This window comes from Tamandua tetradactyla, chromosome 6 (assembly GCF_023851605.1).
Source record: "Tamandua tetradactyla isolate mTamTet1 chromosome 6, mTamTet1.pri, whole genome shotgun sequence".
Lineage (NCBI taxonomy): Eukaryota > Metazoa > Chordata > Mammalia > Pilosa > Myrmecophagidae > Tamandua > Tamandua tetradactyla.
In genome coordinates, this window is record NC_135332.1 from 156723253 (window position 1) to 156745746 (window position 22494).

A 22494-nucleotide genomic window follows, 5' to 3' on the forward strand; every position below is an offset into this window, starting at 1 on the left:
AAAATTCAATTGACTTGAACAATTCCTTAAATTATTTTGCAGTCTTTGCTTCCATTTTCATTTTTTTTTTTTTTTTTAATTTTCAGGTTCCTTTTTAAACTTTAATTAAATAAACAAACAAACAAAAAAAAACTTCCTTGAGTTTGGTAAACATCCCCTTCTCTAAATGATTGACGTTCTTAAAATACACATTTCTCATCAAGGATAGGTAGCTCTTTGTTATTTTCCAAGGAGAAATGGAAACTGACTGCAGTATTAAACAGCTGAAACACAGATCATCTTTCTCTCCTAAACTCTTTTTCACTACAAAAAAAAAAAGATGGTTTCATTGATAATTATTCTCTCCTTTGTCTAAAGAGATAGTTGCAATGAGTTGCCTTTTTATAGAATGTCCCTATTACCCCAAGAGATATCACTTTTTTTATTTCTTAGTAAAACATTTATAAATTGTTCAAGTTTTATTCTTTAATTTTTAAAAATATTGTGTGTTGATTAACTCTTACCTGGATAAATCACTAACTTCTTTCCTGGACTTTTAAATAATATGTTGTTTTTGACAAGTGAAATGTCATTTACAAATGAGATTTATTAATTTTTGAAAGGGAAAAATGGGTGAGGTATTGAACTAGAGCATTACAGAAGTGACCTTGAATCTTACAGGCAGCCACAGTTTATGGAGGCTGCCCTAGCCACATTTCAATTTCTGAATAGATTTTTTCACTCTGCAATTCTGAAACTAGAGATTGAGAAGCAAGTAGTAGTATTTCACCTGGTTGTAACTCTGCTGCATAAAACCATGCTGTGAAGCTGGAAGGCATTCTTGGGAAAGCCTCAAAACAAAAAGCTTGGTTTTTGTTTGCTTTGCTTTGTTTTCTCACCTGAAGGTTTTGAGGGAAAATCACCAAAGCCCCATTTCTCTGCCTGATTCTGTTTAATGATGTCTGTAAAAGCAACTCCTAGATGACCAATTCTTTCTTAAGAACAAAGATACTTAGATGCACTCTAGGAGTGAAGAGTTCATGTTAATAAAAATAAACATGTCAACAAGTTTCTAGAACTGCTGATACCACAGCATTTGGTTAAAAAGAGTTTAAGAACCTAAAAAGCACCTCAGTAATGGCTAGGTTCTGATAAAGCGGTTATTGGAAAGAAAGATATAGAGGGAGATCAGACCTTTCCATCACTTTCCATCACTAACGTTATAGTTCCTTAAAATGTTAACCTCTATTTTTCATGTGTAGTCATAATGTTTCCTGTGGTAGGTTGCATTATATATCCAGGAAACACATGTTCTTAATCTTAATCTGCACTCCTGTGGGTGTGAATCCATCAGAAATAGGACCTTTTTATTTTTAGTTAATGTGGCCAATTGAACCAGGCTAGGCCTTAGTTCAATTGACTGGAGACCTCATAAAGAGAACCCAGAAATTACAGAAGCAAGAAACGAGAAGACATTACTATGTGTCAGGAGTCAGAAATATAAACCAAGGATGCCCAAGGACTACTGACAACCAGCACCAGAATTCCAGTCCTCAGGGAGAAAGCAAGCCTTGCTAATATCTTGATTTGGGACATCTAGCCTCAAAACTGTGAACCAATATATCCTTGTTGTTTGAACCGAAATCAGTTGGTAGTATTTGAGATAGTTGCTCAGGCAAATGAAGACATATGTCTACATGCTTTAACAGTAATTTAGTTGTGATGTGTATAGGTGTGGGTTTCTTTAAATCTGTCTTCTTGGTGCTCACTGAGTTTTTCTCAATCTGTACATTTACACCTTTCACCAAACTTGGGAAGTTTTCTGACATTGTTTTTACAAAGATTTTTTCCTGCCCCAATCTTTTCTTCTGAGACTAAGTTATAGGTACATTGGGCTTTTTTATATTTTCTCATGGATCTCTGAGGCTTTTATTTTTTCATTCAATTGTTTTTCTTTCTATTCTTAAGATTTAATAGTATGTATTCATCTATATTCAAGTTCACTGTTTCTTTCCTCTGATGTCTCTATTCTACTATTGAGCCCATCCAGTACAATTTCCAAACATACAAGACCAAAAAGAGTTTATTGTCAACCAAATTTCACCACAGAAAATGTAAAAGGAGTCCCTCAGACAGAAAAAAAGTGAAATCAGAGGGGGCTTTGGATATTAAAATGATGAGCATCAGAAATGGTTTATATAGGTATATGTAAAAATAGTATTTCTTATTATTTAAATCTATTTACAAGTTGATTAACTGCTTAATAATAATGCATTGTGGATTTTATAGCATGCGTAAAAGTAAAATGTTTGTAAACAATAGAACAACGATTGGGAGAAAATAAATGCAATTATACTATTTTAAGGTTGTAATAGTATACACAAAGTGGTATAATATTACTTTAGGATATATCTGTGAGCAATTTGTAATTTATACTCTTCAATGTCGCCACTAAAACAATATGACAAAGAGTATAGCTAATAACTCCTCAGTGGAGATAAAAATGAATCATTAATATACAGTCAATTTGGGTGGGTCATTTCTCACCTACCATGCCAGAGATCTGGGTTCAATTCCCAGTGCCTACCCATGCAAAAAACAAACAAAAAAAAACAGTCAATTCATCAAAAAGAGGAAAGGGTAAAAAGAACAAATGCAATGAATTGGAAGAATACCAATAGCTTATATTTAGGACTATCAATATCTATATTCATATCCAAGTCTCTAAACTCTCCAATTAAAATGTAGAGAATGTCATTTTGGATTTAAAAAAGGAAGATCCCACAGTATCCCACTTCTAAGAAACTCACTTTAACTATAAAGACATAATTAGTTTCTTGGTTATGGACAGGGGTGATGGTAGCATAACATTGTGCTTATAATTCTTTCCACTGAAATACATCCTTAAGAAGTTTTAAGATGGTAAATTTTGTGTTATGTACACTACCACATTTAAGAAAATACAAAAAAATGTAAAAGGATGGAAAGAGATATACTAAGCTAATACCAATCAAAGAAATCTGGACTGACTGTATTAATCAGAGGAAGAAGATATTAGAACAATTACCAGCAACAAAGAATTGCATTATTTAATGAGAAAAGAATGAACTTATCAAGAATTGATTACTTCATGAAGAGTAAATAACAATCCTAAACTTGTAAACCCTCAAAAACAGAGCTACAAAATACAAGAAGCAAGGGTGCATGGGTGGTTTGGTGGTAGAATGCGCGCCTTCCCTGCGGGAGACCTGGGTTTGATTCCTCGACCATGCACTCCGCCTCCAAAAAATATAAAGCAAAACATAACCGACATGACAGAACTTCAACAAGAAACAATTACTACAATTATCAAAATCAATAATTTTTACATTCAGAAATCTACAATTATAATCAAAAGATTTAACACCTCTCACAATAACTGATAGAAAATTTACAGAAACTCAGTAAGAATATAGAAGATTTTACAAGATTTTACAACACCTTCAAACAAATAAACTGATATTTATAGTGCATACTTATAGTTCTCAAGAATAGCAGGATACACATTCTTTGCAAGTGTGGATGGAAAACTGAAGAGAAAAACATATTTTGGGGCATAAAATAGGTTCTAACAAATTTGAAAGGATTCACATGTACAAATTATGTCCCTAACCAAAATGGAATTAGAAAACAATAACAGAAATATGTCTGGAAAGTTCCACATACTAGGAAAAATATAGCATACTTCTTAATAGCTCAAGGACAAAAGAATAAATTAAAAGGAACATTAGAAGGTATTATTATGCTACCATCATCCATTACCAGAGAAGGTAGCACATTTTGAGCAAAATTAATTTAGCACTGAAATAGATATCTGAATATGATTAAAAGGGGAAATGTTAGATTTTATAATTATAACTGAATACATTAAAAAAATCCATGATACTTCATTACACTGTAAACCTTAAGTTAAATCATGGACTACATAATAGCACGATAATAAAAATAGGCTGGTGTTCTGGATTGAAATGATGTATGCATCCTAGAAAAACCACGTTTTAATCCAAATCCTATTTTGTAAAGGCAGCTGTTTCTTCTAATCCCTATTCAGTATTGTATGCTCAAAACTGTAATTAGATCAACTCCCCAGAGATGTGATTTAATCAAGAGTGGTTGTTAAACTGGATTAGGTAGAGGTGTGTCGCCACCCATTTGGATGGGTCTTGATTAGTGTCTGAAGTCCTATAAAAGAGGAAGCATTTTGGAGAATGAGAGATTCATAGAGAATAGAGAATGCTGTTAACACCATGAAGCAGAGTCCACCAGTCAGGGACCTTTGGAGATGAAAAAGGAAAACACCTCCGGGGGAGCTTCATGAAACAGGAAGCCAGGAGAGAAAGCTAGCAGATGACACTGTGCTCACCATGTGCCCTTCCAGCTGAGAGAGAAGCCCTGACTGTGTTCACCATGTGCCTTCTCATTTGAGAGAGAAACCCTAAACTTCATCAGCCTTCTTGAACCAATCTTTCCCTGGATGCATTTGATGGGACATTTCTATAGACTCACTTTAATTGGAATGTTTTCTCAGCCTTAGAACTGTAAACCAGCAACTTATTCAATTCCCCTTTTTAAAAGCCATTCCGTTTCTGGCATGTTGCATTCCAGCAGCTAGCAAACTAGAATAGCTGGTATCGAAGAATCATGTAGTTTATGCACGATTGTTCTGTAAGCCCACAATTTCTCTAATAAAAGTAGAAAAGGTATTTTAGATGGAATAAAAAGGAAAACACAGTGTACTTAACATTGTTGGAATTAGGGAATTTGGTACTCAGAGGCGATATTATTATAACTCTAAATGCTAAAATGTCCTTAAATCAATGACCTCCATTTAATTGTCCATGTGTATTGGAAAGTTGTATGTACCTCTCATTGTTTACAGAGATGTTCTTTATCTGTAATTGTTGTCCTTAGTTTTCCAGGCTGCCATGGCAAATACAGTGGTTTGGCTTAGACCATAGGAACATATTGCCTCACTGTTTTCAGGCTACGAGATGTCCAAAATTGATGCCTTAGCAAGGTGATGCTCTATCACCCAAATCTGTAACATTCTGGTCCTGGATGTTGGAGATCCCTGGGGTTCCTTGGCTTGAATTCCTGCATCACGTCACATGGGGATGTCCTCTCTTTTGCTTGCTTCTGGGACTTCTGAGTTCTCCTGTAAGACTTCCAGTGATCTGGATTAACACCTACCCTCATTCAAGTGGGCCACACTTTATTTAAAAATATTATTTTAAAGAAATTCTAGTTTTGTCCACAGGAATGAGGATTAAAAACATGTTATTTCTAAGGTACATAACTCAATCTACCACAATGTTAAGGTCATTTTAGCAGTGTTCAAATTTCCTCTATGCTTACTGAATTTACTGATAGTTTTATTAATTAGTTATTTAAGAAATATTTTCCTATCACAAGTCATCATTAGCTCTTCTAAAAGTTTTCTGGTTTTGAGTTTTTATAATCTGATTTATTCTTTCTCAGGGGTTGAATTTTTTGCATAAGGTCTAGCAGTCCAATCTCTCTCTCTAACATGGGTACTCGATTTTCCTTGAACTAATTATTGAAAAGGCCATCTTCTTCTTAATTCTCTGCAGCAAAAACTCTGTTAAAAATCAAGTGTGTGTGTATATATATATATATATATATATATATATATATATATATATATATATATTTGAATTCTGTTATCTTGAGCTACTGATCTACCTCCAGAGCAATACCACACCATCTTAATCACCGACATTTTATAATAAACTTGGCACTAGATAGAACTGGTATTTCATATTCTTCTTCAGTAGTGTCTGGACTCTTCCTGGATATTTGTGCTACCAATTTGATATCTACTAGAATGTAGGTGCTACAGGAATAGTGAATTGTGCTTATTTTTTACATGAAGATATTCCCAGCACCTAGAAGAATGTCTGGCTAATGAGAATTATTTGGTAACTACCTTTTAAAAATTGAACTTATCTTACTCCAGATATTCCAAATATCAATTTACAACTTAAAATATAAATTTTAGAACTGAGAATGACCATTTTTTATGTGAAAATACAAGGATATTTCTTCCTTTGATTTAATATATGTTTTAACTTAGGCTAATATTATATTGGTCCTTTTAGTAGCTCTGTTGATTTATATTGAACTTGAAATAATCAAACCTGATACTTTCATAACAAACTTGCTCTCCCCATGTGAATTTTTAAAATATGTTGAACAGGATTGCAAATGCACTTCATAAATATCATTTTTCTTTTGGTTCATTATTATGTAATGCATAATATAATATAATATATTATAAATACCCCTAAATTGTGATTTGAAGTGTAAGAAAGCAATTTGATCCATTTATTAATTTAGTTATTTGACACAAACTTTTAACTGTATCCAGCTCCTTACAAATTTCCTACGCCATTCAGCATGTAATGTTCCATTAAAAATAAATCTCTTGGTGAGCATATTTAAAAGACAGATATTTAACTAGCTATGAATAAAACATTCTATTATAATTCAATTCATATTTCTCTATATGGATTGCCAAGCTATATAAAGAACATTGCTAAATGCTAGCTAACATCAAGATACACTTGAGTCTGTATGATTTCATTGACTGAGTTATCCAGGATTTAAAAAATAAAATCTGTTGTTTCCAATTAGTCATTAAATAAACACTATGCTAGTCACTGGGGAAGTAAAGGTGAAATAGCACATTATTCTGCCCTTCTGAAATTCTCAATCTGCTTGGAGACAGGTATATACCTAATTAATGTAATTACTTTATAGCAGTTGGGCATACAAGCTTTTACAGAAGCACTCAAGAATGATGATTAATTTTGCCCAAGTAGGGGTGTGCAAAGACTTAGATGAAGGTTAGGGTACACAGGTGGTTCAGTGGTAGACTGATTGCCTTCCATGCAGGAGACCTGTGTCTGATTCTCTGACCATGCACCACCACCCCCCAAAAATATTAACTGACACAGTGGTTTTTGATTTTGATAGTGAAGAATAAGTAGAATTTTGAAAAGCAAAGGGAAAAATACAAGTAAAAGAAATCTATTGGGATAAAATTGCATGAAAATGATACATGTTCAACAGTTTATTTGTGAATTTATGATCACTTTCCAGTTGGATCACCAATAATCAGTTTAATATTCCTTCGAGCTTTTGCTGGGTATCTTTACAGAATCTGATTTGACTGATTTTTGACTGGCAGGATACATTATTTTAAAAGATAAGTTTTGCTTCTCATGCTTTTACCCCATTCTTTGCTTTTCTCAAATATTGAATTGGAGTGAGATTTTATAGATATTAACAGGTATTATCTTTGTCCCATTTCTTCCTTTATTGCCTCAATACTACCTCAGATGACTGTTAAAATGGAAAATAGTCTGCATTTTTGACGAATTATAAAATTTAAAGTTAACAGAACATTCAGCCACAAATGGCCCTTTTAAGCACTAAATAATATTTTAAGTATTAGTTGTACAATAGTTTGAAAAGAGACAAAAATAAGCAGAATTCTCAGCCAAACATTAAAATGAAAACATTTCATGAACTACCTTTATATTCTTGTAGTCCCAACAGCCAAGAAATTTTAATTCTTTTACTCATTTTATCATGTTCAGAACAGACATTGGTGGTAAATTTTCTGATTGCTCTGAAAAGACTTGAGGTCAGGCTTGACAATTTCCATATTTTCTTTCAGATTAAATTTCTCCCACAGCAAATTCAAAATCACCATGAAAACGTGTCTTCATATAGTCTGGTTAAAATAAATCACAATTCCAAGGATATTCTCTTCTCTACTTTTGAAATCAGGAGGAAAATTGAAAGGCACTAATGATTTCATTAAAAAAAGCATTTATTGATTTACAGAAAAGTAAACAAGCAACATAATTTATAACTGTAGATACAATGACCACAAATCTATGTATCATGCAAAGTAACCCAGACTATTCTGTTCCTTAGTGGGTGGAGCTGGTATGAATGTACAAGAAGAAAAAAAGGTAAGATTGCATGGAACTAAACTTAAATTCTATAGTCAGTAGGTGGTGGCAGATTATAACTTGAACTCAATAGTCATTTACTTATAAAAAACATTTCAAAATGCAACAGAAGTTATGATAGAGGAGACATGCTACTGCTAGAATAATAAGCATATATGGGAGGTAAATTGCACTTACCACTTTAGAGTGAACTACTCCTGTGCACATTCGCAAGGAAAATTTTTAAAGAAATTATCGTTTCTTTGATTTGCTTTTGTTCACAATTTATTAGACTGGTAGTAGATGGAAATTCAATTGAATGGCATTAAAAATTAAACACTATAATTTATTTTTACTTTTTCTTTTCAGTGTAATTGACGTTTCTTTCCTTTGTCTTTGTTCTGTTTTCTTCCATGCTGCTCAGTGTTTTTCTTTCATTCAGCATATTCTCTGTACCCTCATACTATGTAAAATGATATTTTAAAATATGTGTAGCCTCCTCTGTTATTTGCTTTACCACATCTTTAGGTCTATTCTTGGAACACTTTTAGACCCATTTTTGGATAGCCTTAAAATATAGTTTAAGTGCTCTCTGACCTCAAATGTGAAGTTGAAGGGCTGAAGTTAATAACAAACAAGCATTACCCAATATGTATTGATCACTACTCCATGTTCCAAACTATAATAGATTCTCAGGAATTGTACAGTAAAAATGTATAAAATGTAATCTCTGTCCTTGAGGGATTTTAAAATCTATACATAGAAACAAGATTAATTGAAAAAAATGTTGTAGCTTTGTTTCTAACTAACCCATTGTATTATGGCTATCCATTTTTAGGAAAAACATTGTCTATTAACTTTAAGAATGAACACAACTGATAAAAGTAGGACAGTCATTTAAAGTGAATCTGCTTACTTTTTTTGCTTAGTTAAAAAATCACCCTGGCAATAGAAAAAAAAAAATGAAATGAAGAGAGATGAATTTAGAGCTAAAAAATTTAGTTGTAAAGACATTACAGTACTCTTATGAGGTCTAATGAGGTCTAACTGAAACCTGCTATAAAATCATTTACTTTGCTTAGAGAAGAGGATATGCATTAGGGTTATATAAAGGAGATGGGTTTGGAAAATTGTGGTGAAAAATGTGGTAAAAACTGAAGGGTTGAAGGTGATAGAAGATGACAATGGATTAAAGAATAAGTTTAAACTGACTCCCCAGGTTTCTGGTCTAGGGGTTATGGATTGAGAGTACTTACACTGGGCACAACAAAGCATGGGAGAAATCGTTCCTATCTCAAAGGGATAGCTTCAAAAATATAGATCATTCTATAGCATAGGAACTTGGAGTACAGTTTTGATTTGTAATTCCCTCTCTCTCTCTTTCTCATACACACGCATACACACATACACACACAGATGCACACTCAAGTGGGTTAACTTGTGCCCCCTAAAAGAGACATGTCTAAGTTCCATTCCTGATACCTGTACGTGAACTTATTTAGAAATAGTGTCTTTGTAGATGTAATTTAGTCAGAGATTTCACGATGAGATCATCCTGGATTTAGGATGAGACCTTACTCAAAGACTGGTTTCATAAGAGAAGGGAAAGAGTCTTGAGACAGAGACACAGATTGAATATCCACGTGAAGACAGAGGCAGAGATTGGGGTGATGCAGCTAAAAGCCAAAGAATGCCAAGGTTTGCCTGCAATCACCAGAAATCAACTCATGCAAACCCAAATCCTAAATAAGTCCTTTCCTACACTCTCCTTCTGAGCCACGCCCTGGTTTCCCATGATGTACATTGTCCCTTGTAATAAAAGCAATTTATTCAAATACAGGTATGTTCTGGGTGGGCTTCAGGTAGAGTATATTGGCACTGACATATCCAATATCTAGATACAGGCAAAATAGTTGTAGTTAAACAGCTGAGAAAAATAACCATCACATTAAAGTACCTTTTGCTACAAAGAAAGAAGGCAAATATCAATGGCAATTTTTAATTCACTAAAGACTTTACTTATTTACTAACATGCTTTCTAGAATAGATAGATGTAGATATTACTGAAATAAAGGAGATGGCCTAGAGAACATTAATAAGTTGTTCGTCTTGGGTCACTCTCATCCCATTGTTTTGAAATTTGCAAAAGCCTTTCTCTCCATATAAAAAGAAAAAACTTTTTTCTCTCTATCCAGTGTATGCCTGAAAAATAGATCAATTTTATCTAGCATTCCAAACTATGTCTAGAAATCTGTAATTTTCTCACATCAAAAACCTTGACACCAGTCTCAATTAAAAATTATCTTAGCCCAATTATTTACGAAATCACCAAACATATGGATTCTTGTGCAATTTAAGTTAACTATACTGTTAGTGCAATTTCCATCTGAATCCAATTTTGTTTCCCAGAAATTATTTTCAAGAGAGTTTGCTACATTTCCTTCCTGAACATTATATAGTGTTAACACAAACAAAGCAAAATAATTTATAGAGTCAGCTCTCGAATCAAGAAAAGAATATAATCAACTTTATTCAAAAATCTTTATTTAGCATCTCCTTTATGCTGGTTACTATATACAAGGATTTAAATGACTTTATTGCAGAATTACAAAAGTGTTAAATTTAATACATTTTATAGTTAATGCTAAATATGTATATTTATACTAGATATATATTCTATTTATCTCTCTCTCTATATATAAATATAGCCTAGCATTTTCCCCAGTAAATTACAGCTGTCAATAGATATTCATCTTTTTTCCTACTGCAGTCCCAGCCCCCATCACTGTATTGAAATACAAAAATAAAAAAGATTTGACTTTGTGAATGAGCATACCATTTAGAGGACTGTCAGATCTTTCAGTACATACATGTAATAATAAAAGAGCTTTAATTAATGTAGATAGAAGGATTATGAGACCATGGAGAATGGACAAACTCAATTTGCTTGGAGAACTTTGTGAGCTGCTAAAAGAAAATGGTAAAGAGGAAAAAGTATTAGGAAAGGAATGCAAATGCAGATTATAACTTCTGTGTGGTTTCTCATGAAATGTAGGTAGGGCAAAAAACATTACCATTTGACTGTTCTTTTAAAGGTTTGTTGGTTTTAATTTGTTGTTATACTACCTACATATTTTAAAAATACGAGCTCTTTTTTCTTGCCTGGTCGTCTTTGGGAATCTCAATAGTTAGGATGGTAGTCTGCTGTGAATACAACTTTTTTTTTCTTGGATGTTATATGGCAGGGTCACAATTCATTCTTTTTCCACATGAGTATCCCATTATTGCAGCACCAGCTGTTGATCTTTTGTTTGTTTGTTTTTTGTTTCTTTGCTTGCTTTTTGGGGAGTACACAGGCCAGGAATCGAACCTGGGTCTCCTGCATGGCAGGCGAGAATTCTACCACTGAACAACCCTTGCACCCCCTATGAATAAAAACTTGATGGTAAATATCAACATTTGGTAAAAAAATTTTCTTGAGTTATAATGTTCTATTCTCTGTTTAATACCTGTCTAAGGTATTAAACAAGATATACCAACCATCATAAATACTTTGGTTGAAATATTTTGGAGATATTTAGAGATACTAATCACTAGGCAAATTAAAAATAGAAATGTTTTTATGCTTTTATATATCTTATCAACATGCCAAAGATGATAAAGATCATGTATTATTCATTATATTCCAAGAGACACCTAAAAGTGTGCATTATATGATACACTAGGATAAAACAGGAAAGGAAATATTAGCTTCCGTGTCCCTAAAAATATCACTGAAAGGGATTGGGGTTCATGGGAATTATGGATATGGGGACATGGATAAGAGGGGGACATTTTGCTTTGTATCTTTTATATCTTTCTGATGTTTGAGACATATGAATGGATTAAACATTCAAACATAAATTATAGTCAATTCTACTTTGTGGGAGCAAGTTGCTGCAACAGTGTTTTTTACATTATTTAAAGAAAATAAAATTAATAAATCCATTGAAGAACCAATGATTTTTGTAAAATAGCCATATTTTCAAATGTATGTAATTGACCAGAATTATATTTTTGAATAATTATTCCTTGGAGCCTATAAAGTTAATGAATCATTTTTTCGTGAGCCAATTACAGTATCCGACCTAATTTTTTCCCTACTGGATTTTCTATTACTGGGAAGAATTTAAGGTACTTTTAGCTTGAACAATGCCATGCATCTAAGTACAAGGCATCATTATTAAGTGATACTTTAAAATATTTCTTAGCAAGGTAAAGAAGAAATCATATTATCAATGCAATTTTAACGAGTGATTTCTTTATTTGAAGGACAATTTAGTTGATCATACCACCATATGATATCGTTAATGGCAAATCTTAACTGCAATTGTTTTGGGAAAGCAAGCCCCAAATATTCATGTATAAAAGATTTTATATACTATTTCAGTAATGAATTCTAGCAATACCTTATTGTTTAACTATAACGTCATTTCTAACTCCCAGGATGTGATTGACATGCAGATTGCAATGGGGTATAAAAGTATTTTTAAAATAAAATGAAAAGTTATTTGTGATCAGTGTAAAGTGTGAAAAAGTTATTAACTTTTAAGTCTCTATAAGAATCAATAAAGTAAATTTGTTCTTTAAAAGTTATATACAAAATTAAAATTTGGCAAAAATTAATACAATCAGTTCTTACACGTGTTTTGAAACTAACATAATTCATATATCAGGAAACATTTTAATATAGCAGAATTTCACATTTACTCTCTTCGCCGCTCGGCTTCAAGAAACACTGGGTGAACACAGACAACCTCCCCCGCCGAACTTACCCATGTAGCAACACACAAACACAGTGAACACCCTGCCAGCTCCCTCAGTGCACTAAGTATCTGACATACAACCATCCACATCTGCTGTTACAACTTTCCGTCAGAGTTTAGTCTTCCTCATTCTGTTTTACAATAACTCACAAGCTGCATCTCGTATGGTCTCACTTCCAAAGCATACTTCATTCAGGTTTTACAATGTCAAATTTATTCTAGTATTTACATATTTCTTAGTCATTTAACAGATGTAAAACTATTAAGTTAAATTCTATTTTAATTAGATTTCTTTCTTTATGTGCCATTGACACAATTTTTAGTTGTACTACTTACCCCATTCTCCTCATAAGCCCTGTGGTTTTCACTGGATAATTTTGTTTAGCACAATTATTTTTAGGAACATATATGCACATTAGAGCATGTTAGGAAAGTCAGAGACACCTACCCCCACTTCCTTCTCTCTAAGCATTCAAGCTGTGGCCGTCCACCTCAACCTCCTTTTCTATTGTGTGTTGCCTCACAACCTGGGGGAGATGTTAAATCTAATGAAAAGAACTTGAATACAGAATCTGGGAACAAGCAGCCCCAGATGCTTATCAGAGCAGGCATTCTCAGTGGGAGACCCCCACCCCCTCAAGATGATAAAAACCACATTCAAACAACATAAATATGTGTTTCTTTCCCAGGGCAAAGTTTCTTTCCCACTTTGCCCTGGGAAAGCTGCCATTTACTGTCCCCAACTCAGAGCAGATGTTGGCCACCTCAGGAGACCAGCTATGGTGGGATTTCTTCCTCTGCTCTCTTGGAACCTTTGTATTATGATCAGTGACAAGGAGATTATTTGCCCTCTCTAGACTCTATTCTGTGCAATAAAGAGATCATTTGCTGAATGTTTCTGCTGTGCCCTGAACCTGTGTTCCCATGACAAAAGAACAATTATGATCATTCATACTTCTTAGAACCACATTTAACTACTATAAACATTTCATTTATTTGCTTCCTTACATTTATTTTTGCATATATGAGTATTTGGGAGAAAGAGAGAGAGAGAGATTTTAATTTTGTGTTAACACTGGTTTCTTTTACATATCATTAAAATTTGAACATGATCTTTATAGTTATGAATGTTTGATGATTTCTAAGTCAATCTCAGATCAGTGAGTATTTATGTTGCTCGGCATATTGGCGACTAGTAGTAGTATTCTATTTCATCCAAATAATGTATGATTTGAAAAACCATGCCAAATATACATCTCTGATTATTTCCTTTATATAACATGTTGAAAATTGAATGCTAATTTCCCTTACCTAGTAGGAAGCAAATAATGAAATATATTTGTTTTTAATTTCTTTTCCACATTTGATATCCATTAAAATTTTGGGTGTTTTTTCCTTCAAATAAATTTTACAGAAAAATAAAAACATCAACTAATAAAGATTGCTAAGGTAACAAATGGATTAATTAAGGGAAAGAAAAGCATACATTTTCCACCAAAATTGTGAATATCTTATCACCATTTTGTCAAGAAACATCCAAATTTTCCATGGCATTAACTTGACTTAGCATGCTGTCTCCAATTAATTAACTGCATCGAATTCTGAATATTCTGAGACATGTATTGATGCCACCATGGCCTTGATTATCCCCATATCACACAATCATTAGAAAGAAACTAAAATGCAGTATGTTATTCAACACAGAAATTTTGCCAAAATTCTCTCTTCGAATTCCATGAAAGTCCATTTTAACTACTAGAAAGGAGTTAAAGAATGAAAGCATGAATCACATAGAATAATTGTGTGGTAGCTCCAAGACATACTTTAAGAATTTCTTTCTAGCTTAACAACTTAACAAGACTTCACTTCAGGATAAGATCTATGTTTCTCCTATTTTTATTTTTATTCATCCAAGCTACTATTAAAGTTTATAGTAGAATAGTATGAAAGCATTTAATGTTAGAGAATATTTGTTGCATTGATTAATGACATTTTGTTACTTATTTTTGCTATTTTGTTTTAGTTATTTGTCTTCCGGTTGAGGATGTCTTCTTTGTGTCTACTGACTTATGTTATTATTTGCTTACCAAGGTCCAAATCAAGCTCTTCATTTTGATTCCAGTAGCACGCGACAGCAATCTGTTCTTCCCTCTCCCACCAGCAGCTAAATTCCAGCCTCTATGGTGAGTTCTTAACCTGATATACAAGTAGAATTCCATTTAACTAAGATGGGGGAAAATCACATCTTTACTTCCACTGATCTTCTAAATAAAATAGAGCATTTCCTTCAATTATAAGTTTAGACAAAAAGAATCTCTGATTTTGTTACCAATAAAAATATTCTCACGTCATGTTAAATGTGATGTGATATCTCAAAATGCTGCTTGTGATCATTACTCCTCCAAATTACAGTAGTTGTTAGCCCCACCGCTTGTTATTAATGCATGAACAGAGAAGCACACACATAATCACATACAGAGAAACTGATATATTTAAATAGTATATATCTTAGTATCTATATATATATATATTAGTTTGTATACAAATATATTTTTAAACAATACTTTGATAATTATTTCATTATGACTAATTTCCTTTATGTTTCATTTTATGCATTTAAAAACATCATGCTGAGAATAGGCCTCAAAGAAATTGTTGTTAAAAAAAAAAGGCTTAGGAAGGTTTGTTCTACAGACTTGCTCCATGATAGCTAAATGTTAGTTTACCTATTGGGATTACAAAGCCGCCACATGATATTCTCCAGATAACATATTTAATTCTAATAAGTTCCTTCAGGACATGAAAAAGAATCTGAACTCACAGCTGTGAGGAAGGTACTTGGTGAGAAGGAGCATCATGTAGATAGTGCTATTTCTTATATAAATTCATATATCTCATTGGTCCTGATAAAGCCAACAGGCTCTCCCTATTTTCATGGGTACCCTAATGGAAAGCAAGGTTTGGATCTTATGAATCTTCACACACACATCTTTTCATGCTTTTTTGTTTTGTTTTGTTTTGTTTGCATGGACAGGCACCGGGAACCGAACCTGGGTCTCTGGCATGGCAGGTGAGAACTCTGCTAGCTGAGCCACCGTGGCCTGCCCTGCAAACAGGTTTCTGTTTTGTATTTTGCAATACAATTTATAGCTATGAATTTGAACACATGGAATATACTTCTTTTGCAAGACTAATAAAATTTTTCCACATGGGAACTTATTAAAGATTGGGACTGTATCTGGCAGATATTCACTAGTTCCACTGCTTTGTACACTGTGGAATGAAATCTAATTTCCAGTAGCCATTTCTATTCCCCAGTAACTTTTAAATCTGCTCTTAAATCGCCTACAACTCCAGGCTCATTAAAGTGATGACAGAAAGATATTTCCCAGATTTTACAATGTGTACACCTTCTCAGATCAATATTCCCTCACCTCCAATGTTATCCTCAAATAAAATAAAGCAATCAATATTTCTTTCAGTCAAATTTCAAACTACCCAATTCTAAATTACTTTGTAGCCTCATGTGCATTTATACTTTCAGAGAAGTTATTTTTATTTTGCTAACTTACCTCAACTATGCCTTTTATATTTTTATAAATAGTCATAGATTGATACTTCAACAAGTGATACATTTTCATACTCTCTTAACGTATCGCCTAATTATTTTCATTGATTTTTTTGAGACAATTTTATGTAACTTTTCCTCACTTGTAAGTGAAAGTAATTTCTGAAAAGGCAAAGTAAGTGAAGTGTGAAAAAAAGTGGCAAAAGATAAGATATAATAAAAGGCAGAAAAGGAGAAGACATAAAAAGAGGAAAGAATGTAAGAGAAAGCATTAGAAAAAGAATGCAAAATTCAAAGACGGAAAAACAAAAAGGATGGAAAATTTAAGAACAGAGAAAATACAAATAATGGCAAAGAACAACAATGGAAAATAAGGAAATGTGAAGTAAGAATGAATGAAAGCTGGAAATAATACAGGTTAACAAAGGGACTACAATGATAGTAGGAAGCATTTATTTATAAACTGAAAATATGAGAAAGAGAATAGATTGTATTAAGGCTGGAGTTTAAGGTTCTGAAATTGAGAGAGAATACATTTGTGGAAAAGTCTTTTCCAGTATAATTTAATTTAAATAACTTGTGATTTGAATTTTATTGGAACTTAATAACTTTATGACAATAAAGCTTACATGCTCCACTTCTTTGTGAAAAGCCTACATACTGAAAAAGATAAATATACTTTTGTATCTTTGGGTGTTGTTTAATGCAGCTGTTGAATTTATAAATGGAATATACTGAATTTAGATTTATGAAGCATGATAAAGATAAAACTCTCTATATTGCAAAAACATTAGAAATAATCAGGTATATCTATGTATAGAAAGTGCTATTAAAATACTTAAATTTAAGAAAATTCCTAAGAAAAGGTTCTTGCAGTAATACTTTGTTTACTAGGACTCTACCTCTAAGAGTATCATAACTGGAGAACTATAGAATATAAACAAGATAAACAACCATATTTTCATTATTATGTTGCTAATGAACTTATATAATATCAAGTTTTGGAACTTTAAAAAATACCAACCTAATAGGGGCTCTTCAATCCTTTTACTACCCACTATGGTTACAGTTAATTTTGAAAAGAATACACATTTTACAAAAGCAATTATCCATTTTTATTTTGTTTACCTTGCACTGAAAATTTACATCATACTTTTACAAAGTTTTTTTCATAAAAATATACTTCTTTACAAAAGTGTATGCATTAATATAAGAGGAGTAGCCAGTTGCAGAAGAAACATTGTTTAAACAAGATCTTAAGTGTATTAACCTTAACATTAATGAATGATTCATTGTTATTGCAGTCATTTGAATAAACAAGAATAAATAACTGATGGCATTAAATTTAAAACAGCATCCTGTCAGTAGAGTACAATGTTGAGAAAATTGTATGAATTTCCAAAACAATGTTTCTCGAAGTGGTTTACAAGAAATTCACTAAATGTTGTAGAGATACATCCAAGCAGTGCTCCTGGGTGCAGTGGTTCTCTTAGGCACTCTGTCTCATGATACAAAATGTTGGGATTGCTACAGAGTTATCCATATTTGAAAGGGACAACAACAGGGTTCACACTGTGTACATAATTTTAACCAATGAAGTAAAACATGCTATAAAAGGAAGACAGTGACTTTAATTAAATCAAAATGCTGGCCTTACGGTATGATACAGTAGTAATGAGCCACCAATAACTTAGAAATACATTTCTTATTTTGACACTGAAACAAACCTGCTGTATCTGAAACCTGCTTTTTAAGAATAAGGGTCCAGAAATTTTTAAATATATGAAAATTTGGCAAGTGCATAACTTTAGAAGACAAATTTGTTTTGGTAACTTGGGATAGTTTATTTTTTTGTCACTATGTTCAGGGTTGTACCCCAAATAAATTTCTACCTCACTGATCGATTAGGGTTAAAAGTGTAAAACAATGTTAAATAAACTTAAAGATGACTCTGGAAGGAACTGTATTTATATCGTAAACTAAATACAATAGATTAATAGGTTCTATCTGATCTTTAAATAAATCAGAAAGTTTGATAAAGGATGGTAAGTTTTGATATTTGGGTCTATAAAAGCATCATTATTACAGACCATTTTTGCCAATCAAAGTGGTTTCTCAATTTCAAAGCAATTTGAAGCAAAGAGTTAGCACTACCCCAAGGTTCACTCAGTATTACTGGTTACTCACAATGGGGAAATTGAAGGGTATCAGTGACCTTGCAATTTGCAGAAACTATGATCACCAGTTTAAAAGAGAAATGCCAATATGATATCGAAGAACTAAAAAAAAGCAAGAGTCAAAACAGGTTAGGCAACTTTATCTCTTCTGTGGCCTAAATTAGCTCATAAACTTTGAAAGACATAACTGGATCTTAAATAACCACGGGAATAAGGAAAACAATGTCTTAATCAACAAGAAAAATAGCTGCTACTGTGAGATGAAGTACAGGTTTATGGGCATGGCATAGCTCATGACAGTTAAAGAGAAGTCAGTGAACTATTGACTCTTGTAAGTAGAGCTCTTATTTTCTACCCTATGTCTTTTTTGTTTTGTAAAACCCAGTTCTTCTAATATAGTTTATAAAGCACAGAAATACTGATAGTGGATGCTCCTCCAATATATGCAAATAAGTTTATGTTTTAGAATAATCTCCTTTTAAAAAAAGCAAATAAACTGTGAGTAAGCACTCTCAGAGTGCAGCCGGATTTCTGTAAAATTCTCCATGGTGAACATGAAGACAAATTATGGTCCAGTTTATGAAAAAACACTCTTCTCTATCATCCTTCAGGAAAAGGTGACCCAGCAAGTCTTGAAAAGTGTGCTTTAATTTGTTAGCAGTGAACTGTACGTGCACTGTTTTGTGTTTCGACTTCCAAGCTTCTGAAGAAGGCCAAGCGCTGCAGCGTTATACCATCGTGCAGACTGTGTTCAAGTTGGGATCGAATCTCACTGCCTTCCCCTCCCCTGACTTCGCGGTGGTGTCGTACATGGGGTTTTCGAAAGCTGCTTGGCCGTTGTTGTTTTCGTGAACTGAACAGCCTGTGTACTGTGTTTTGGGTGCGGTCCTGTTGATGAGAACACTGATTAGCTGTGTGTTCACTCTCCTCGCGAAATAGCAAAACGGGGATCAAACATAATACGCAGGAGATATCACAGTTACTGAAAAAATGGAACTTGAAAGCACTGAGAAATCATAAATGAAAAATCAAACCTATACAACTTAGCGGTCATATGCAAATAAGTTTAATTATTGCATATAATATCTATTTGTTATGCAGTACCAGTGAGTCCCTAAAAATATAAATATGTGCTGTTATATTAGTACCATCATTTTGCTTCTGAAATAATAAATATATATAATTTAAATAAAATATTATCCTTGTAAATCTAAATCTGATTTCTACTTATTCATTCATTCAAAAATTATTTACTGAGCTTCTAGTTTATGCCAGGCAAGATACTAAGCATTGAATATTTAATTAAGAAAAATACAGAATTGTCACTCTCGGATCTAATGCTGTAGTGATAGAAAACAATGAACAAGTAAAAATTAATGTCAGGGAAAAATAGTAAGTCATAAAAAATATTGTGTTATAAAATAAAGTGGTTGATATAGTAGGGACTATCTGGGGAGTTAATTTAGGAGATACAATAAGGAAACAATTTTGATAAGGTAAAATTTAACCTGAGACCTGAAGGACAAAAAGGAGCCAATTATGCATAAATCAGGAGAAGGGGATTCCAGGAAGTGGAAACAGATAATGCTGACATCTAATTGGCAAGGCTCCTGGAGTTTCCCAGGAACATGCAAGTAATTGATTTGATTTTAAATATGATATAATTTAGAGCAAGTAAATTCAAAGTCTCAGAGGAGAAGTGATTATCCTAATACTTATATCATGAAAAATATTTTCCAAAGAGTTACTGGTAACTAGGCTTTTACCTTTGGTTAACAAACTCAAAGTCTATGCTGGCTGTTATAGGTTGTTGGTCTTGAATTCTCATTTCATTTATTTTCCCACCTGTGACTAATGCTTATTTATAGATTCTCTTTCCCATATCACATTGTATAATTTTCTGACTTGTAATGGAGCAAAGGATAAATCTTCTTCCTAACTTCTTTACTTATACCAAACACCACAATTTTTAACTATTAATTATATATGTACTTCCTAAATGCATTTTCTGAATTTTTGTTTATATCAAGATTTTTAGGTGATTTTTATGATAATAAGTTGAAAAAAATTATCAGAGTTTTCTTTTAATGGTATCATCTATATAATTATATCACTCACAACCTCTTTTCCTCAGGTGCATCTTATGCTATAACTCTAAAGCTTCATGTTAGCCTGTCTGTTTTCAAAGTAATTCAAAATAGAAACAAAAAGCAACACCATCTCTTTCTCATATGTAAGAATCATGGGATGTAAAGTAATTTCCTTTTGCTAATGATAAGCAACAGCTTTAATGAAGTATCATCAAGCTTTAAAAAAAGAAAAAGGTGGTGTGGCTTGATTTATGAATGAATTTAGTGCCGATTTTTCTTTATCCATTAATAAATTGGCCACACTTAAACATCTGCCAATTCACAATTATTACAAATTTATATAATATTGAATCATTCTTAGATATTGTAGACTGACATCTATAATGAAAACATCGGTTTGGGGAAAATGCATTTATATAACAATTCAGTTATTTTTCTGATTGCCTGGATATTTCTTCTTGATAAGCAACTATTCCAAAAAGTGAAAAATTTCATGATTAAAACCCCTTATCAAGATATGCTAATGAATAATGACAAGGACCTATTAATAATTATGTACAGCTATACACTAGATAACATCATGAATGTAGCATTAATTGCATCCTACTCTAAAGGCAACAGAATATGAAAGAGCGTATCAGAGGGTTTTATCATCTTCCTAGTAAATTCAGTCAATATTTTAATGTGAACTAAGAGGTTTGGACACAAGCTTCTAAGTTTTCTAAATAAATCAGGCAACAAACACCAAACTTTCCTAGATTTTATATCTCTAAATTATTTGAATTCTTGTTTCATTTCTCTATCTTGGATAATGTAAAAATAACTCTTACAATTAGTTTTAGGAATATTCACAGGCAAAAGAAAGAAGAGATATGTGGCATGCCTGTGGAACTTAAGAGTTATATTTTTATTGCATGTAAGGGAGCTGGAGGGTATGCGTGGGGTGGGGGGAAGGTTTTTAACAATTGTAGCAATAGTTCGTACATACAGATTTCAAAATAATGAGACTTACCTTTGTTTATAAAGATAAAATCCAAATCCTGCAAATATAAGTGCAAAAAAAGGCACAAGAATTGCAATGGCCACAGAACTACTATTTGTACCATGAGGTTGATTAGAAGAATTAGAACCTTCTGACATATTCAATCCTAAAAATAAAAAAATAAATTATAAATATAAAAACTACTCTATTTCATCTCAATGGATTTCTTTTATGAGTCAATTAAATTCTTCCTTTCTCAAGCTCCATCGATGTAGACACACACATAATAAAGTAATTCATACAACTTCTTCAATTCATTTCCATACAACTTTGTACAATGCCTACTATGTGGAAGTATTTTTCCAGGTAAGGCTACAAATTTTTCTTAAATAATCTGAGGGTAAGCTGGTTGGAATTTTTATGTATCCCCGAAAAGCCATGTTCTTCTAATCCTTTCTTGTGGGTGCAGACCTATGGCAGGTAGGACCTTTTGTTTAGGTTGCTTCCATGGAGATGTGACCTGCCCAGTTTAAGGTTACCAGAATCCTATTATGAGAGGATAAAAGGCAAAGATATTTTGGAGAGAGCTCAGAGACCGAAGTAAGGACATACCGAAACCCAAAGATATTTTGTGAGAAGGGCCAGCAGAAATCCCCATGTGCCTTCTCATATGATAGAGGTACCCCAGATGCCATTGGCCTTTCTTTAGAATCAAAGTATTTTTTTCTAAGTGCCTTAATTTGGACATTTTCATGGCCTTAGTACTGTAAATTTGTGACCTAATAAATCCTGTTTGTAAAAGTCAACCCATTTCTGGTATAATGCATTCTGATAGCTCTAGCAAACCAAAACAGAGGGGGTTTACCAGTGAA

At 32.8% G+C, this 22494-nt stretch overlaps 1 protein-coding gene across 1 annotated transcript in view; it reads right to left on the reverse strand.

Moving 5' to 3' along the window:
* Positions 1-19179: 19179 nt before the first annotated feature.
* CSMD3 (CUB and Sushi multiple domains 3) overlaps positions 19180-22494 on the reverse strand; it is a 1056828-nt gene continuing 1053513 nt past the window's right edge. The window contains exons 70-71 of the mRNA XM_077163312.1: positions 21653-21788; positions 19180-19438 (exon numbers count right to left, since the gene is read on the reverse strand). Of these exons, the coding sequence (XP_077019427.1) occupies positions 19279-19438; positions 21653-21788 (296 nt within the window). The 3' untranslated portion in view covers positions 19180-19278. The remainder of the gene's footprint in view (positions 19439-21652; positions 21789-22494) is intronic.